General features: G+C 39.1%; 3 protein-coding genes and 1 long non-coding RNA gene across 11 annotated transcripts in view; 2 read left to right on the top strand and 2 right to left on the bottom strand.

Annotated features, from left to right (window-relative positions):
* Positions 1-4368, bottom strand: part of kcnt1a (potassium sodium-activated channel subfamily T member 1a) — a 36525-nt gene extending 32157 nt beyond the window's left edge. For 5 of the 6 annotated variants that reach the window (XM_042394679.1, XM_042394678.1, XM_042394677.1 and 2 more), the window contains exon 1: positions 2099-2374. In XM_042394679.1, coding sequence (XP_042250613.1) covers positions 2099-2220 — 122 coding nt within the window. In that variant the 5' untranslated portion in view covers positions 2221-2374. Of the gene's footprint in view, positions 1-2098; positions 2375-4122 lie in introns of those variants that run through there. The other variant, XM_042394681.1, reaches the window with a different exon arrangement.
* LOC121885324 lies at positions 1610-7138 on the top strand. 3 transcript variants are annotated; one of them, XR_006092531.1, is made up of 3 exons: positions 1610-1709; positions 5455-5583; positions 6587-7138. It is a non-coding gene; the product is annotated as an uncharacterized LOC121885324 (long non-coding RNA). The 3 variants fall into 3 exon arrangements; XR_006092529.1 differs by lacking the exon at positions 1610-1709 and adding an exon at positions 1950-2182; XR_006092530.1 differs by lacking the exon at positions 1610-1709 and adding an exon at positions 4308-4606.
* A 1678-nt stretch (positions 7139-8816) lies between these two features.
* psmd5 (proteasome 26S subunit, non-ATPase 5) lies at positions 8817-14504 on the bottom strand. Its single transcript, XM_042394683.1, has 10 exons — positions 14214-14504; positions 13544-13688; positions 13340-13453; positions 13133-13261; positions 12532-12641; positions 12207-12349; positions 11844-12035; positions 10573-10682; positions 10332-10472; positions 8817-10215 (listed from the first exon to the last, which is right to left on the bottom strand). Exons 1-10 carry the CDS (start codon positions 14384-14386, stop codon positions 9958-9960), a joined length of 1515 nt encoding a protein of 504 aa, XP_042250617.1. The 5' UTR covers positions 14387-14504; the 3' UTR covers positions 8817-9957.
* Positions 14505-15944: 1440 nt separating this feature from the next.
* Positions 15945-17271, top strand: LOC121885322 (beta-1,3-galactosyltransferase 9). The gene is made up of 2 exons (XM_042394684.1): positions 15945-16083; positions 16171-17271. The coding sequence occupies exons 1-2, from the start codon at positions 16078-16080 to the stop codon at positions 17263-17265; spliced, it is 1101 nt and encodes a 366-aa protein (XP_042250618.1). The 5' UTR covers positions 15945-16077; the 3' UTR covers positions 17266-17271.
* Positions 17272-19034: the final 1763 nt, after the last annotated feature.

The raw sequence follows: 19034 nt of genomic DNA on the forward strand, positions 1-19034 counted from the left end.
ATATAACCTGCATAACAAGCAGAAAGCAGACGTTTCCATGCACTCTAGTGACAGTTAGATATGCTAATAGATGATAGTAGAGCGAATTTGTGTTTCTTACAGTCCACAACTTGATTTTATGGTTTTAACTTTATTAGCTGAAGCATTACATTTGCTTTGGGTTTTTATGTTTTTTTTTACTAATACTGCACATTCTTTGTTTCTCATAATAAATCTGTTCAAGGTGCCAGAAATAAAGAGTTTAGAGTGTACTTAAGAGTCAATGCACGCCACCTTTACCTTTCATTTTGGGGTGTGAAGGTCTCAGCACATACCATCATTCAGTATGAGGCAGACATCAATAATCACATATATATAATCAATATAGCTCCAGGACTCAGATTGAAGGATAGCTTCACAGTTTTTTCAAGTCAGGTATCCAAATGAACAATGACACACATTTTCCTTGTTGTAATCATTCCTCCTGTTCATACTGGCACGTTAAGAGATCCCTTCTTGATGGACTTGCAATGTAAGTGATGGGGGGCAAAATCCACAGCCCGTTTACTTGAAGCTAATCTGAAGCTTCAGTCGTCCAAATTAGTCAGATTCAATGTCTTTCTTTGTTACTGTCTTTTTAGTGCCAATTTCCTTCTTTATGTTATGATCCTGCAGCTGAGAAGGAAAGCACTGTCCGTCAAGACACAAAGAGGGAAATTTTTAACAAAAAGACTGTAAGACTCCACTTTATTTGACTAACTCAGATGCCTGAAGCCTCATATTATCGTCAGATAAACTTTCAAATACATTTTTGCTCAAAATGAGGACTGTGGATTTTGTCCTCCATCACTTACATTGACAGCAAATTTGGAGGGGATCTGCTAATGGTCAGTATGATCAGGAGGAATGATTACAGCAAGCAAATCCTGTTTTGATGTTCATGTAGGCACCTGACTGTTTGTGAATCTGTCCTTTTAATTTTGATATCACACCATTAAAAACGACTGACTGACTGACTGACTGTTCACGTGTTCCTCCGATGGTCTCATTTCCCGAGTTGGGAAGTTGTTCTTCCAACTTCGGTGTGTTTGTGAGCTTTTAAGTTGTAATGTGGAAACAGCATGGACGCTACAAAGAAGATGTGTATTTTGTCCCAGATATTTGTTGCTGCACCAGTACATTCCCTAAAACCATTAAAATATTGCTTTACCCGACTCGTTATCAGGGTTAATACTAATAAATAACTTTTCTAACTTATCAAAGTCACTCTACATGGACAGTTACAACCTAATACCATATTACAAATTACATGTGAGCAAAAAATTTCTATGCAATACGTGAATTACTAAAAAGTTTCTTGCCATTAACCAATCGTTTACTTTCATCCACCATGTTTCTGCATATATGATGTCAACTTTCAGCAAGTCATGAACCAAAATTTTCGCCGACTTTTCGTGTTGTTCCGACTTGAGGGGGCGAATTTTTCGTGGATGTATAAAGAGAACTGGATACAGCGTTGGAGGCAGGACCCCGTTCATTCCTATGAAAGTTTGTCGGCTGAGACGGCTAACTTCTGGTTTAGCCTTGAAGCTAACTTGAATGAGGATAAAACAATTCAATCGTGCAGCTCTTCTAGACTTTCAAAATGTTATCGGACCAAATGGATCGAATTCCGAATTCCTTCATTTCGTGGAGGTTATCCCCTGCGTTACAGATGTCTCTTTCACAATGTAAGTCTTTGAGAAAAAGTCTTTTTGGGCCAGTGTACATCACGTGACGTTGTAATTACACAATTTGGCCACTATGTCAAATTTGCTTCAAAGACCGGCGCTGTTTCGTATCCAGTACTCTTTATATATCCATAAATTTTCCCAGTGGGAAATTCATTTTCCGATTATTCCGACACCACATGACTGAGTCACTGAGTGATGAAGTTACACCATTGGTCGCTGGCCCATTGTTGGAGTTTCCTCATTGGCCGTTGCTCTTTCAAAATGAATCGGCGCTACAGTTTTCTCTTACGTCCTCAGGGGGCGTTTACAGCGCTCCCACTCATTGACTCACTCCAAATTTATCACACTAAGCGCCCTGCAACCACGCCAGCAGATCGATGCCCTACCTCGGTCTGCAATTGGACTCCCACGCCATGATTGCACGACTGTCGGAGGAGCGCGTGGAGGCGTTGTTGCGGCTGACCCAGCGCGTGAGTTCCGCGGCCTCGTTGCCGGCAGGGAGCGTCATTTCGCTCCTCTTGATGATGTCTTCAGCTCACCCGGTGTGTGATGCGCCTGCTTGGGGCTGCTGCATATGAGAAACCTCCAACGTTGGTTCACGCGCGGCTTCGGCTGCATCTGAGCCGGGACAAACAGCGCGAGCTCGCAGAGAGAAAACAGCTCTCCACGCGCCGGGAGGCATGAGGAAGAGCGCACAGTTAAATCACCTTAAATAACAATCACTCTGACAAAACACTCAATACAGTCTTAGAAAAACAAGAGACATCCGCAGATAGAAACAGATGAAAGAGCAGGAGGAGTTAACAGATAATTAGAATAGTTAAAATTAGAATTAAAATAAGATCTCTTTCAAATCAAACAACTGCATTTATAACCTTTTTTTTTGCCTCAAACGTAGCATAACCATGTCATGTGATGTGCTACTTCAGTACACTTTAACAGCATATATTACTGGGACCACTACAGAAAATTGCAGATGTGAACATTTCATATCCAGGAATTCACATTATAAACACAACCACTGTAACAAATTGGCCACAATTTCACACACTGACCACCCACGGTGCAGCCATATACTAGGTCTTGTTGTCTAAATGTCACTGTGCAGATGTTGAGTCATCTCTCTCAATTCACACCCTATATCCAACTGCAGCTTAAGTGCCTGAGCTTGAATAACATGCAGCGGGTAAATAAATACAGTATAGTGAGATTTGACCTGCAGGAGAATAAGTTGTGTGAAGATGAACTGATGTCGGTCACTTGAAGGAATGAGATGAATCAGAAACCCCAGAGTGGAATGAATGGCTTCATTTCGACCTTCATATTCTTACACTTTTCTCATAGCAGAGTATACTGCACATATCAGGAGTGTGCATAAGGATTTGATAACTTATCACCTCCCTGGTTAGAACAATGCGTTACTGGATGAATCATTACTCATCGCAGGTAGACGTAAGAGATGAACTGTATATAATGAGTCAAATTAAGTGATTTTAAAAGACCACCAGCTTTCAAAATCTCAGCGATGAAGCAGTTAAAGCACATCATTCACAAATAGTGAGTGTAAAAAAAAGCCCCAAACTTCTCCTTCTTTACTTCTCTCATCCATCTCTCTGCCTCTGCCCTCCATCACTGTCTGTTTACCACAGTCCTGCATTTAGCTTGTCAAACTTATCTCATAATAGATGAAGGGTACTTTATTTCCCATGTGGGTTTTTTATGAAAACATCCATCTAACAAAACCAAACAAATCCCTGTGGCAAAGAGCATCACTCAGATCTCACAAAAAAACACATACTGGAGCTTACAGATCATTTCAGACATCCATGTGACGAACAGAGAATAAGATATTTGTCATTTAACATCACATCTGTGTGTCTTCTTTGGGACTTTCAATGCACATCTGTAACACAATATGTAGTTTTTAACACATTTGTGTTCCAAAGAAGACACAGATGCATAGACCGGTCCATTGTACAATCCACTTAAACATTATTTAATGTGTTTATTATTAGCGCTTGTATAAAAACCATATTTAAAGTAGATAATATCCAGTCTGTAACAGTGAAAGCTGAGATAGAGAGCAAGCCAATGAACAGCTGTACATACAGCAGTGGTGACAGGATGAGAGGACAATGATGGATGGATCTCTGCAAAAACAGAAAGAAAACTGATGATGGTAAAATCAGCATCATTGAATGAGGAATATGCAGTTTTTAATATATATAAAGATAGTTTTCACAATTCTTATTAAACAAATCTTTCAGCTATAAAGCACATCAGTGATTATTCCCATGATAACTTGGAGAAATCTGAAGTAACTTATTCATTACGTATGATAAGGATACCTATAAGTTTCCCCTCTTACTTGCTTCTTTCTGCTTTCTTTTGTTGCTTTTATTTCTCTTACTGTGGTTTGTGGTTGTTCACGGTCCCATCGTCGTGCACAAACGACTGATTCACGTAACATTCACTGCACATTTTGGCCGGAGATCCGGCGCTGCCGTCGGACTGGAGAGCTGCGGTGGTCGGCGTTGAGTCCCCCTTGATAAAGTCGTCTTCCTGGGTTAATTGCATCGGAGGGTGATCTTCTGCCAGAAGGAGTGGACTCCCGGAGAAAAAGACGTGCGCTTTAAGAAAAAGTGATATCTCCCTGTATGCCCCCTTCACCTATTCAGGTGCATCTTGAAGATATGCAAGAGTTTTTTTGTCAGCCTGCGCAGATAAGAGGCTGCTGAACTCTTTAAAAACACAAACCGGAAGATGCAAATGAAATAATTTGAGTGGCAGGAGGGAAAAAAAATCAAGCTGACAATGTGTGAAAGGGGAAATTATTCTGAGGACGGGTCTTCAGCTGTGTGAATATAACGATGTTGACAGCTTTCCTTCCTGAGGTAGCGCGTACACCTATAATGACATAACTGTTGCATTATCAACCAACTCTTGATGAGGAGAGAGTGATTAGCACCATCTGTTGGAGGCTCTGTATGCCTTCAGTCCTCCGGAATGAAAATCTGAATGGACACATTGACATTTAGACAAAGACTGAAGACTTCCAAACACTTAACTCTTTTCAATCTGATATGCAAGTTGTAACCACATGATGAATACAGATACAAAAATCTGCTTCACAGGGTCATAATTTGTGACAGCAGCCATATTGTTATATTGTACAAATTGTTTATTTGATTGTGGTCATTCATACATCAATATAATGCATTTTGTCATGGCAAACAACTCAATTGTCCACACTCATTACCTGCAGGTGTATGGAGCTTGAAAAAAAACCCATTAAAGCTGCAACGATTAGCCAATTAATTGATTAGTCAATCGACATAAAATTACTCGAAAACCATTCTGATAATCAATTGATCATTTTGAGTCATGTTTTTGATCCCAGCTTCTCAAATGTGAATATTTTCATAATTCATTTTCATTCATTATTCAAATCCAGAACATCGTAAAGAAATATTTCAAAAGATTTAATTTCCTTAACAGAAATGTCCTCTCATGAGGGATCTGTCTCATAAATGTCGTCAAAAGAATAATTTCCTCATTAAAAAGTCAACTCAACAAATTACAGACAACCAAAAGTCAAGATTCTTTCCGATTTTTTTTTTTTTTCTAAATCGAGGACTTCTTAGGTCACTGATATCACAGTTACATGATATGTGTGTATCAGGATGATAGGATGACTCATCTGTTAGATAAAATCTGAAAGTCACACATTTTCTTCTCCCAGTGTTGAGCTCCAGCAGCAGATCAGCCCACATTTCACACAGAGGAAACCCAGGAGGCGCTTCACACTCTCTGACAGACAGCAGAGGACGGCAGCATCATTTGGTTTAACAAGCCGATGTTGGGATAAGAGGTAAAAAAAAAAAAATACCAATACAGCTGTGTAAAAATACTCTATTACAAGTTTCCTGCCTGAAAAATCCTGCTTAAATAAAAGTACATAAGTATTAGCAGCTTGATGTAGTTAAAGTATTGTAGTAAAAGTAGTGGTTTGGTCCCTCTGACTGATATATTATTATATATGACATCATTAGATTATTAATACTGAAGCATCAGTGTTAGAGCAGCATGTTACTGTTGTAGCTGCTGGAGGTGGAGCTAGTTTGAACTACTTTATATACAGTTGGCTAGTTTAGTCCAGTGGTTCCCAACCTAGGGGTCGGGCCCCTCCCAAGGGTCACCAGATAAATCTGAGGGGTCGTGAGATGATTAATGGGAGAGGAAAGCAGAAAAAAAAAAAATTCTGATACACAAATCTGTTTTCAGCTTTTAGACTTTTTGATTTTTGGTGAAATATTGGATCATTTCAACATTTATTTAAATGAATCCATGTGAGAAGTTTAGAGGAAGAAAATCACTATTTGGTGGAGCTGTTCATAATCATAGACATCTGAAATGTGACCCCGACTACACACTGCTTTTTGTAAGACGTCAAAAGCCAAAAAGGTTGGAAACCACTGGTTTCATCTTTAACAATGTGTTGTATTTTAAAAGCTTGTTATATTATCCATTGTGTCAAATCTTCATCTGGACAGTAACTAACACTAAAGCCCTCTGAAATGTAGTGGAGTGGAAGAATAAAGTAGCATCAAATGGAAATACAAAGTACAAGTACCTGAAAATTGTACTTAAGTACAGTACTTGAGCAAATGTACTTAGTTACTTTCCACCACTGGGTAATACTCACTGCTAGATACAAGATACAATCTTTAGTCAAGGTTCATATTGGAGTGTAATAATATCTTTGATTGAGCTGCACAAAAAAAACAGCTGAATATTTATTTCCAGACAACTGGACTTAATGTTTCGCATCATGAGGTGGCTTTCAATCAAAGTGTTATAATTTTATTACTCAGGTGCAGGCCACTGACAGTGACTGTTAGCGATGAAAATTATTAAAGATGTGAGAAGAAAGAGGAGCCAAATGACTTCCACAACACTCCCAGGAGAATGCCAGGAGAAGAAATTCAAATAAATTGTAAAGAGAAAGATTGACTGACTGTATGTTTTTTTATTTCTTTGTTTATTTGATGACGCAAAGTGAAGAAAGTATGGAGGAGATGTGGGAGAGGTGATATGATTCACTGGGAAGACTGTGGCACGAGGTTGTCGAGGAGTTATGATGGATGTTTGGGATTGAGTCAGTCGTTTTGAAGTCTTTTTTACCGCTGGAATGATAAAAGTCACGTCTGTCAGATTATGAAGATTATGTGAGATTACTGGTGTTATACTGTGCGCAGATGTGAGAGGAAGTTTAGCTTTGGCAGCAGTTTAGTTGCAAATTTAGTTGAAAATTTATATGTTCACAGATCCACATTGGGATCCATTTCAACACGTCACATTTATATCGGGCAGTATAAATGTATCCAATACTTTTATAATGTTAATATGAGTATAAATGAAAAATATCCTTCATTGATTGCAAATTACACCTTTTGGAAATTCGCATTAAAAATATTGTTACACTGTCATTTAAAATGTATCATCATTAAAGATTTTAATTGAGCTCAATGAAGCACTTTGCTCACAAATAAAGCTGTGTATTCCTGCAGCGCTCAAAGATGCAAATGTGTGTGTGGTTGTTATGATGTGACAGGGAGGAAGAAATATCACTCACTGTCTACACCTTTTATCGGTGCCTTACCAAGGGTTTCATCTAGCTTGTACAAAAGCTTAAAGTCCCCTGCCAATCAAAATGTGTTTTGGTTCTTGTTCCTTCGGTTTGAGCTTCACTGTGCAAAACGATGTACGTGCTAGAAGGATGTTTTCACATTCATCTGCTGAAGAGGAAATTTTCTCTAGTTTAAAGCATGTACTTACTAACATGATTGGTGACATCACAACTAGTTCGGAAGATAACCGTGGTCCAGAAGTGTGATGTGGAAACTTGAAGCCTTCGGTGCACAAACACTGATAACAGACTGGATTTTGCAATGAGAGAAAGAGTCGTTTTCTGTTGTGGAAAAACCATATGAGATGCAAATTATTATTCCAAGCAGAGTATTTTTATATACCTTAAAACATATCTGAGAGGAGGTCTATGAACTATGCTTCATTTAGAAGTCAGACCTTTCCCCTGTGACTGTCTCCATCTGGTGTCTGAAAGCCACACGCTGCCTCCTCTGAGCTCGACCCCTCTGTTGAATATCAGCGCACAGCTTGCAGCCTAAACATTGAAAATGCCAAAAGGAAATCTAAAGCAGCAATGGAAAATGTAAAATATCACACTCACACACACACACAAGTGTTTGGGTAGGTTTTTCCTTTTCCTTTTTCAAACTCCTTATTCTTTTTAATTCTTTTCTTCTTTATTGCACTTACCTGCGTGTGATAAAAGATATGAAAGATGAGAAAATCTAAAATGTCATCCAACATTAGATTGATCCTCCATGAAGTGTCATTTCAGTATCACATTTAAATGTGTAATAAAGGGAGTTAAAACTGTGGTAAAATATAGTAGTAAATGCATTTAACTACATACAAATAATATTGATTTAGTATTAAGTATTAAATTCTTGAAGCTGGATTTTTAAGACTTGATTTGACAGCTGATCCACTGATTGGCTCAGAGAGGCAGAGCTCAAAACTAGTCAGCACAGTAAATCTACTGTAGTTATTCTGACTTTATAAGAAGCATTACATGCCATTAATATAACAAATAAAAATCCCCCTTGACATTTAAAAATGCTGAATAAGACTAGGAAGCTTTTCAATTTCTAGCAGCTGCTCATGACCAAAGATGATACTGCTTTTCCATCAAGATTCAGGTCATTAATGGTTTGTCTGTTCAGAGAAATACTGGAAACTACTTCGACTACCTCTGGAAAATTACTATAAAAAAGCCTCACATTGATAACGCTCCATATCAAAAGAGCCAGACGTACACAGAGAAACATGTTTTTGTCCTCAACTGATACTTTAACTTCCGATGAACCACTCAGGTTCTATTTATTACAAAATATTCAGAAATGATCTGAAATAAGCACATGAGATTACTGTTTAAGTGGCACTTCAGAATAAATATTCCAATCAATCTAATTGCTGTGACTCTTGTGCAAAATATGTATACAAAAGGAAACAAACACATCCATGGTCAGACTGCATCCCCTTTAATAAAAAAAAACTTCATTATATTTAGTAAACAAAAATATTCTTGACACAAAAAAATGAAATCAACATCTGATGGATTTGGAGAACTGAGGTCTTTTTATAGTTTGCGTTTTTGGTTGAGTCCTGTTTGGTATGAAAGATACGAGATGGTGTGAGTGTTTCTGTGTAATATATTGAGTGTAAAAATGTAAACACTCTTGAAGTATTAAGTGGCTCTTTAAGTATTGCTTAAGTATGTGGTAAAGACACAATAACTAAACATGTGTTAACATATCATGTGGACGCCGTTTGTCATATGATGTGGAGATTTCATCGTAAACACAGTTGTATCCTTCATCTTTTAATGTTGATTCTTCTTGTGCAATGATGGCACCAAGTTAGATTTTTTTTGGTGTGGACTTTCAGCATCCATGATGCATCTTGTGGTTTATGTGTTGCGATAATTTTAAGTGGATTCCTAATGTTGATGTTCTATTACTAAAATACCCAAGAGAGGATTTTGTCCCTTTACTCTCTTAGATTTCACTATTTTACTTTTTCATTTTTATTTCATATTTGTAGCAAATAACTTATTACAAAAAAATGTAGTTTTATGTTTGGAAACTTTAACTGTGCATTACAAAACATTTATAAAATTTATTTTACAAACAATACTAGATTTACTCATGAAGTAAAATAAAGGAAAATGACTGATGATGATCAAATGTTTACTATTTATGTCCCATCAGAAAAGCCTGACAAATATATTTATGTGAGTAAAACCTAACAGAGGAACAACTGAGGGCTCAGGCATAACAAGTAATGGATAATAATGTAAGTAATAAATTTCTCAGTTGTTTTTAAATTGGTCCAAAATACTTAAACCATCAGTTATGAATTAAAATTTCTGGGTGCAGCTGAGATGATAAAGTTCTAAAACACTGCTGAAGATGGAAAAACTGAGATTAGTGAACTGAGCTAGTTACCACCATGTCCTGATCTGTTAGAACTATTTATCAGAGAATTAGTTTATTATAGCAGAGTATAATACGTTAACCCACAGTTAGATTATTCAAGCGCTCAACCATTACTTAAGCATCAACTAAAGACCCATAAAATGTATCTGAGTTTGTTGGAATCAGTCTGCTCCTTCTGTGCTGACTGCAGCCACTGCTGAAACATAGTAAGGTCCTTCTCTCAGGTAGGTCTTCAGACGTACGTAATGCTGGCTGCCCAGTATCTCTGCTGCTGTTGATGAGCTCACAAGTGACCCCACCAGTTCAAACTTAGCATCTTTGGCCTCCTTGGTCTGACCCGCTGAACGATCCAAAATGAACTCCATGAAACCGGGAGTACTGATCATTAACTTCTGACCCCATGGCTGCGTGGCGATGGCCTGGAACACACACACACACACACACACACACACACACACATAAATATCCACTGATGTCAAATATTACCAGCCAATGTTGATGTTAATGATGGTATTTGAAACAGCTCTGCACTCACAGTGAATATCCGCAGAGCCCCGCAATGCAGCTCAGGGAAAGGCTGAGTGCTGATGTTGTGAATCATGTCTATGGGGTGGTCGGACAAAAGGTGGAACCAGGACTCAGTTAGGGCCAACAGGTCTTCTGTCTGCTGCTCTGGCTGGAAGAAAACACCAGAAATTAAGAAATTTATCAAGTAAGGTTGGCCTTTTGTCTCTTGATGGCATTTAAAGAAACTATAAATGTGTAAACACACACACCTGTAGAGTGAGCAGTTGTGATATGGCGTCCAGGCTGCGCACTCTGAGCTCTGTAGCTCCAGATCTGGCGAGATGGCTCATTCTTAACAACACCGCCTTGAATTTTTCTCCTGAGGACACACAGAAAAAGCACATAAGATCACAAGACAACAGCTAAAATTATAAGTGACAAAATTAATTATAAGAGGAGCCATTGCTTCTTTGGGACTAACGTTTATGAGATAAAACAACAGAGGATAGGTTCACATTTTTCAAAGTCTGTCTTATATCAAAAAGCTCATATTTACATTAAAAGTTTTATTGGTCGCCTCAATCATTCCTCATATCCATACTGGTTATGAAGTGACTCCTTCCCAACATAAGGGATGAAGGACAAAATTACAGTTCTTGTTCCATGTGAAAATACCTTCTAAAGTTCAACTAAATCTAATCTGAGGCTTCAGCAGTCTAAGTTAGAGAAATCAAGTGGATATCTTCCAAGAATTTGGTCTTTTTATGCACAATGTCCTCTTTGTGTTACTAACCCTCCAACACAGCCCAGCATGGAAACACTGTTTGGGGAAACTGAAAACAAACATTTGAAGATACTAGGGCTGCAACTAACAATTATTTAAATTACTGATTAATCTTCAGGGAGAAACGCCCATCACAATTTCCTAGAGTCCATGGTGATGTCATTAAATGTCTTATTTTGTCTAAGCAACAGTCCAAAATCCAAAGATATTCAATTTTCTGTGATGTAAGACGAGGAAAAGCGGCGAATTCTCAAATTTGAGAACCTGAAACCATCAGATTTTTGGCATTTATGCTTTAAAAAAAAGACCTAAACAATTAATCGATTATCAAAATAGCTGCCAATTCTCTGTCAATCGAATAACCAATTAATCATTGCAGATTCAGACTGTTGAAGACTCTTACTAGCTTCAGCTGAATCCATGGAATCAAGTTAGAAAGGGATCTTTTCACAGCTTGTATAGAGAACCATCTAAAACTCTTTCAATGTACACATGGATATGTCAGTATTGTATAAACGTGAACTTAATGCATCATTTAACGCAACTTTAGAGGAAAAATAAGAAAAGTGCTATTTCATCACACTATTTATCACAGGGCAGATTCCTTATGTTTACTCAAGCTCTTGCCCTGTGATGTTTATCACATCTGATAATCTCATGGAAACCCTACGAGTGCACGGCTACAAAGAGTAGAGGTTTCTGACTGTGTAACTTATTAAAACAACTGGTCAAATAATACAAACATAACAAGCTAACCAGTTTTCTGCAGGACCTGCTTCCCTTCCACGGTAGCCCCGAGTAAGCCCAAAGTGTCCAGGGCCACTCCGATCATCACAGGGTCCGGGTCCAGAGCCATCTCGAACACCTTGTTCTGAAAGACCGGGTAGGTTTCACAAACCTGCTGGGGGCTGTCCATAATGGCCAGGTTCCCAAAGAACTTCACCAAACCTGCAGGATTGACATTCACACCGTGAAGGGCTGAATAATAAAGCATTGAATGATTTAATTAAAAGAATACTTTATCTAAAATTGAAAAAAGTTGCTTTCAGCTGAGTTCAGCAGAAGGAATTAGGGAGGATTGTCAGTATTTTCTTGGATCTGTTTTCTAAAGTGACTCACCTGGAAGATAGAAGGAGGAAAAGGGGTCAGTTTCTGCTCCTCTAATCATGTTAGAGATCTTGTCCATTATACCCTGTTGGGCCAAGTACTGCCGGCCATGCAGACTGCGGGCTAGATTTGTCACCATCTCAGTAGCTGTTGCCCTGAACGACAAAAGATAAAAAAAGACACAGAATTACAGCATGGCAGAACGGTAAAGTCACTGAGGGTTATACTGTGAAAGCAGGAGAGAGGGGTAGTGAGGCAAATTTTCAGGTACTACATTATAATTTTCCACACACCATCTTAGTTCCTGTCTCCATATTCATATGATTAATATTATTACCTGATTAATACATCATCTCCTGTCAGTTCTCCAAGCAGCTGAGAAATGAGGCTGCTGTTGGCACAGTAACCGAGGGAAATGGGAGACACAGACGAGATTTCCACCACCAGCTGCGAGCAGAAAAGAAAAACAAGTCAGTCTACTTGTTTTATATTTATATACATGAGACATACACGTACTTTATGAGATATGTCAGAGAGCAAAAACAAAACCAATAGGAATGGATTAGAAATAAACCAAGTCTTTCCACCAGATAAGTTTGCTATTCTCATGGGAACAAATTAATTAAGATTAGTAACATTATGACATCATCTAATGAGTGATGTAGTCTTTGCATTCTACCAGCTGGCTACAGAAACTGCTAGATGACTGCAGGAGGATTTTATGAAGAAAAATGACCTTTAAAAAAGAAAAAAAAAGTTCAGGAGTCATTACAAGCTCAGCCAACATAAATTAAAACTTTAAATCCCACATTTTGGCAAACTGTCCGCTCATTTCAGCAAAAATAAATATCACTGACAAAACTGCGTGTCAGAAAAAGGTTGCTGCTGTCATATCATCAACCACAAAGTAACACAGCGTGACGCACATGTGAACGTACCTCATATATTCTGTATCTGATGATATCACTCGTGGCCATCACATCCTTCATAACTTTCAGCAGATCGCTCTGGAACAGTTTGTCTAAGCCAGGTTTGGAGTGACTCAGTTTGGATAAGGACTGAATGGCCTACAGAGCAGAACAGTTAATGCACACTCTAGAGATTTGTGATGCAATGAGGGAAAATGTCAGTGCTTCCGTCATTACCTGCTTTGCCACAGCCATCTTCTCTTCTCTGATGCAGTGGATCACTCCTCGAAGAATGTCCTGGTTGTTGAGGATTTCGGTGACAGCTTCGGGGTGCTCCACCATTCGACCAATCTGACAGAGAAAAACAAAGGATATGAGATGTGGTTAATTTTTTTGGGAGACGATTTTCTGTGTGAGTTTGCATGAGTGTGAATGGCCTACCTGCGTCAAGGCCAGTATCTTAACAGTTTCTTCAGGATGGGTCAGACCCCCTTGCAGCTCTGCTCTGTAGTTCTGGCCCAGGTACACAGGGCTGAGAGCCATTAAGATGCGTTCAAGGATGTCAACACACAGCTCAATCTGCTCCCTGTGAATGCAGCTCATATTAGTAACTTAAAAACAGCCAAGAGGTATTGTTTTTGATTGTAAACCATTAGGGAAAGTCTGACTTACAGTATAAAGATACTGACTCTGTAAACAACGGCAATGAGGTCATGTGCCTACAGCTTTAGATTTGGGGTGTTTAAGTTACATCCATCTTGAGGTGAAAGTTATAGGGATTGTCAGTGACCTCCTGCATTGCCCAAAGCTTGAGGGGCTTCTATAGGTATAAACACCCTAAATATGAGTCAGCACTTTAATTTTAAATCCAATACTCTGGAGAATATGGCTAAACAGCAGAAAATGTGTCACTGTGTGTCCACACCTGCACTGCACTGCACTGTAGCCGCTTAGTTAGCTTTCACAGACCAAATGCAGCCTGTTTAGCTAACTAACTCACCCCACCGGTATGTTAGCCTACTGCTTTACAGTGACAATGATAACAGACACGGACACACACTGACTCAGCAGATAATAACACCGACTTTGCCAAAGACTGCGTTCAACCAACCTGTCATTGGTGTTTAAGAGAGCAAATATAACATCCAAACGCAGTCCGCTCACTGAGTCCCTCAACGCGCTGAGAGGGATCGATAACAGGGCCGTTTTTAAACTCTGCAGCTCTTCAACTGGGTCTTCAACACTGGAGATTTCCCCCAGTAAACTCTCAATGGAAGCGGCCATGTTTTCTAATGTTTGGGGAAACTACCGACATATGTGTGACTGCTATCCGCCATTGACGGTCTCCACCTCCTGCCGTTATGCTAAAGTGAAGCCAGAATATTCCGTTTCCGGGAATTGCTGTCTCGCTCGTGTGACGTCGTTTGGAGCCAGCGTCTGCGCAGTAGAATCGGAGGTTTGAGAGTGGCTGTCACAGCTGTCAATCATGACGTCACACACCTTTAGTTTTTAAACATCGTCAGATAACTAATTTAAAAACAAACGTATCAGAAAGATGAGCACTTGAACAAGCATCGGCGTGATAAGAACTAACTAAAATGACGGGAACTATCTTTGGGAAAAATTTATTTGACGTGTACTTTCTTTTTTTTTTTTTAGTTTGGCCCATTACCCATCCACTAACACGGAGGGGGCTCCACTTTTGGGGAGCTGCATGGATGTATTATAAGAGCTGTTATAAGAGCTCTTGTTATACATCCATAGGGAGCTGTCATGACGTCCATATTTATATACATCATTATATATAATTTTATTTTATTTATTTATTTATTGAATGGGACAGTGTGCAGTTTGAAACATTTAAGATGCACTGCACCAGGGTTGGCTTGAAGCCAATTTGCATCTGTAGTCCACGACAAAAAAACATACAACAGAACAACAACAAACAGTAAAAAGCAAAAACAAAAACAAAAAAAAACACCACACAGAACACACCATACAAAATACAAAGCTACACACAGCACATCACATACACCCACAATGTCAATTAGAAATAATATAAACTAAACTCAACTGTGTGACCATTGAGTCACACAGCTGGGTTTAGTAATTTAATTTGGTTTGGTAAACCCATAGGGTAAACCAAATTTAATTTGGTTTGCTAATTTACGCGGTTGACTGGAGTCAACTGGAGTTAACTGAAAACCCCTTTTCTCACTTTCTTTCTCTCAGGTGCAGAACCAGCAAATTTTCTTTTAAAAACCTATATTCATATTAATATTCAAATATGAATGAGTAACCACCTATCCAATATTAATACCCACAGGAACATGAACACATTTTATCCATATAGATTTAGATATGCACATAAAGTGTATAAGCAAATGTGAAGAAAGTAAATGAAAAGTTAAAGTTTGAAATGTGTTTGCATAAGGTGATAAATAAGTAAATTAACTTGTAAATAGTCTAATACAACTCCAGTGTGTAATATTGCACATATTTATACATCATACTTGTGTGCATGTGTGACTAAAAGTGAGTTAAAACATGAAATCATAACAGTGGAATAATGATGCTTGACACAATCTTAGACCTGTGTTTTTGCAGCAAATTGTATCATTTGTGTCCAATTTTGCTCATAGATGCCTCTTGAGTCTCTTCAACACTGTAGGATAAAATACTATAAAACCTGCAAATTTGAGTGTTTGCTTTAGTCATTTGTATTTTCTGTATGCCCTTGTTGTAATATCCCACTATTCCTTCAGAAGACCTCATTAACGTTGCATGCATGATGCAGGACGCTCTCATCTTCATGAGGCATGTGACTCTGGGTTGGGGTGCAGGGTTACATGCTGCTAGAGTTTCATGAAAGCGGAAACCCTGTCTGTCAGCTAGTGTTGTTGTAGAACTGACAACAGCTTGAGGTCTTCTGATCCGAACAGCCAATACACACCAAGAAACAACAAGAAGGTGTCATGCAGGTACAGTGTTAACTTTTTAGTTTATGAGTTTTAGTTTGACCTGTATAGAAATTCATACTCTCTCTTTTTTTCTGTCTCATGCCCCAGTTCTCTTTGTGCAAGCTGCGTACCCATCAGTGGTGTTTCCTCCTCTTCAACGTGCTGCTCTTCCATGCCCTGTTGTTTGGGGCTGACTTTGTCGAGGAGTACCTCCTGCAGCCTACACCTGGGATCTACACTGATGGCACGGTTGTTGATGTAAGGGAGAAAGCAAGGAAACTGGACCTGAGCAACGCAAGGGAGAACGTGTCACAGGCCTACCCCATCACTAACCCTGATGAGTGCAGAAACTCTGACCTCTTCCTGCTCACTCTAGTCTTCAGCTCGCCAGCTAATATCACCCAAAGAAATGCAGTCAGGAGGACGTGGGCCAACCAAACACTCATCCAAGGTTTCCCGGTGCGGATACTGTTCTTCTTAGGATCAACTCAGACTTCCACTGCAGAAGAGGCCCTCATGAGAGAGTCTGACCGCCATGGGGACATAGTCCAGGGTCATGCTGTGGCTGACTCATCCCTACGTGGCCCAACAGAGAGGACAGTGCTGGCACTCCGCTGGGTGATCACCTTCTGTCCCGTGGCACGCTTTGTTCTGCTGACCCAGGACTCTGTGTTTGTCAACCTCCCCGCCATCGGAGGCTACCTGCTCGGGCTACACAGGCACCCTGAGGACCTTTATCTAGGCAGAGTGATCCAGAGAGACTCCCCTGACAGGAACCCCTCCAGCCCCGGCTACCTGCCCCCAGCTCTCTACCCTGACAAGTACCTGCCTGAATACTGTGACGCAACAGCATATGTTCTATCCCAGGATGTGGTCCGGAAAGTGTATGTGGCATCTGCGGCAATCCGTGCACCTGTACCAACTGATGTTTTTGTGGGCCTTTGTGCTCAGAAGGCTGGTGTGGCACCAACACACAGTGCCAGGTTCTCAGGAGGGAAACACATCCGCTATAACGCCTGCTGCTATCGCTATCTGTTCAGCTCGGCAGGAATGAAGAGTCAGGAGCTGGAGACAGTGTGGGCAGATCTGGGGCAGAAGAGTGGAAGATGCTCACTGTTAAAGACCTACTATGGCCTGGTGACCTGCAAGGCCCTCACATACCTGGATAAACTGTCCTTCTTTAACTCCCAGGGCCAAGATTGATCCCGTGGTGAAGTGTGTGTGTGTGTGTGTGATTAGCTTGTGTGTGTTCATGTGTGTGAAAGAGAGACTAAAAGGAAATGGAGTGGTGGTGAAATAAAAAAAGTGAGTAAATAGGTTTGTTGTCCATGTGCGCATGTGTTTATGTCAGTACAGTTGATAGATAAATCTGTGTTAATCTCAGATTGGCTCCGTATGACAATTTAGATAACTATAATAAGAGAAGGAAAAACTTAACCAGGAAAATTTTTGCATTTTACATCTGAATGACATAAGTCAATAAAATTCCGTTGTTACATTTATTTCCAAGTGGATAACATTGTCATTAAAACAGCGGTTCCCAAATTGGGGGGAATAGAGCCACAGCAGTATGGACAGATGACCAGAGAGAAAAATATGGAGGGAACTAAAGCTGAATGGGCAGCAGAAATTTTGACTTGTCAAACATGGGTGTAACTAATAACATTAACTAAAAATATTAACTGCTGCATAGCAGAAAAAAAAAATAGTTGTATTCAATTTTTTTACTCATGGATGGCTTGAAATGAAAAAGTAAATTTTCTAAAGAGTAAGATGATTGTAAGATTGTATATCCTGGTTTTATGGTCATCAATATTCTGTTATAATTATTGTATCAGTTAAGAGTAAAGATATTTTGCATATAGTAATTTTGAAGAATGGGTTGATTATGATGAATAAATTAATTGTATATAAGGGAAACAGAAGCAGCCTCTTCAAACAGCGAGATTGCCAAAAACATGAATAAAACATCATGTACCAGAGAAGAGTTTTGTGACATGTTTTAGTTTTGGGGGCAAAAAGAGAACAAAACTAACTAAGGAGTAATTTACATAAAAATACTGTTTTGGCAGGGTTGAATTTTACAGATTCTTGTTGCCCCCACTTTTAAAAGCCCTGCACACTCGCACAGGAGTTTTCAGTTATTCTGGCTGATTTGACCACTGCTCAGGCTGACGTTAGGTGGAGATATAATGGGAATAGACCTTTTTTCCACAGAGGACATGTCACAGTTGGAAAAATACAGGTGTAAATGATCAAATTAATAATTGCTGAATTCCATTTAGCTGTTTCGGTTTCAGGGTCCTGATATTCATTAATGTTATTAGTAACACCTGTGCTTTCCCTGCAATGACGGCTGGACATTTTTTTCTGGGGAAACGCTTGTAATAGTAATAAATAATATTATATATAAACTCCATAATTCAATGTAATGATAAAATAATGGACCCTTTTCACAGCAAACATTTAGACTCATTACTTCAGGAAAAGCAAAGGTGGAACTAATAACAATAATGATTGCTTCTTTAGGTGTCCCAGTACCAGTGCTGGATCTAACCAAATCTAAATGAGATGCAAACATTCATGCTATTGATTATAAATGTGCTTTTACTCCTATGACAAGTCAAAATGTCTGTTTTGAAAAAGGCTTAAAGATGTCTTGACCTTATGTGCAACAAAACAAGCTGGTGAATCAGGGAGGAGGTGTCAATCAAGTGCAGTGTGTACACGTCTGTGCAGTCCTAAGAAGAGGTCTTATAAATAACTTAACACACCTGTGTAGGTAGACATTGAGTGTGGTGGCATCTAGGCCTTACTTTAAAGAGCCTTTGATTGTCTATCATAAAAGAAGGTATTCATCACAAGAATCTGAACCTTGCTCATATACATTTGTCAATAAAATAAAGACTAGAAATTGCTTGAAATTATGGCATATTTTGTTTCAATATCCATTTGTAGTGTCTGTAAGTGTT

This window comes from Thunnus maccoyii, chromosome 19 (assembly GCF_910596095.1).
Source record: "Thunnus maccoyii chromosome 19, fThuMac1.1, whole genome shotgun sequence".
NCBI classification, from domain to species: Eukaryota; Metazoa; Chordata; class Actinopteri; order Scombriformes; family Scombridae; genus Thunnus; species Thunnus maccoyii.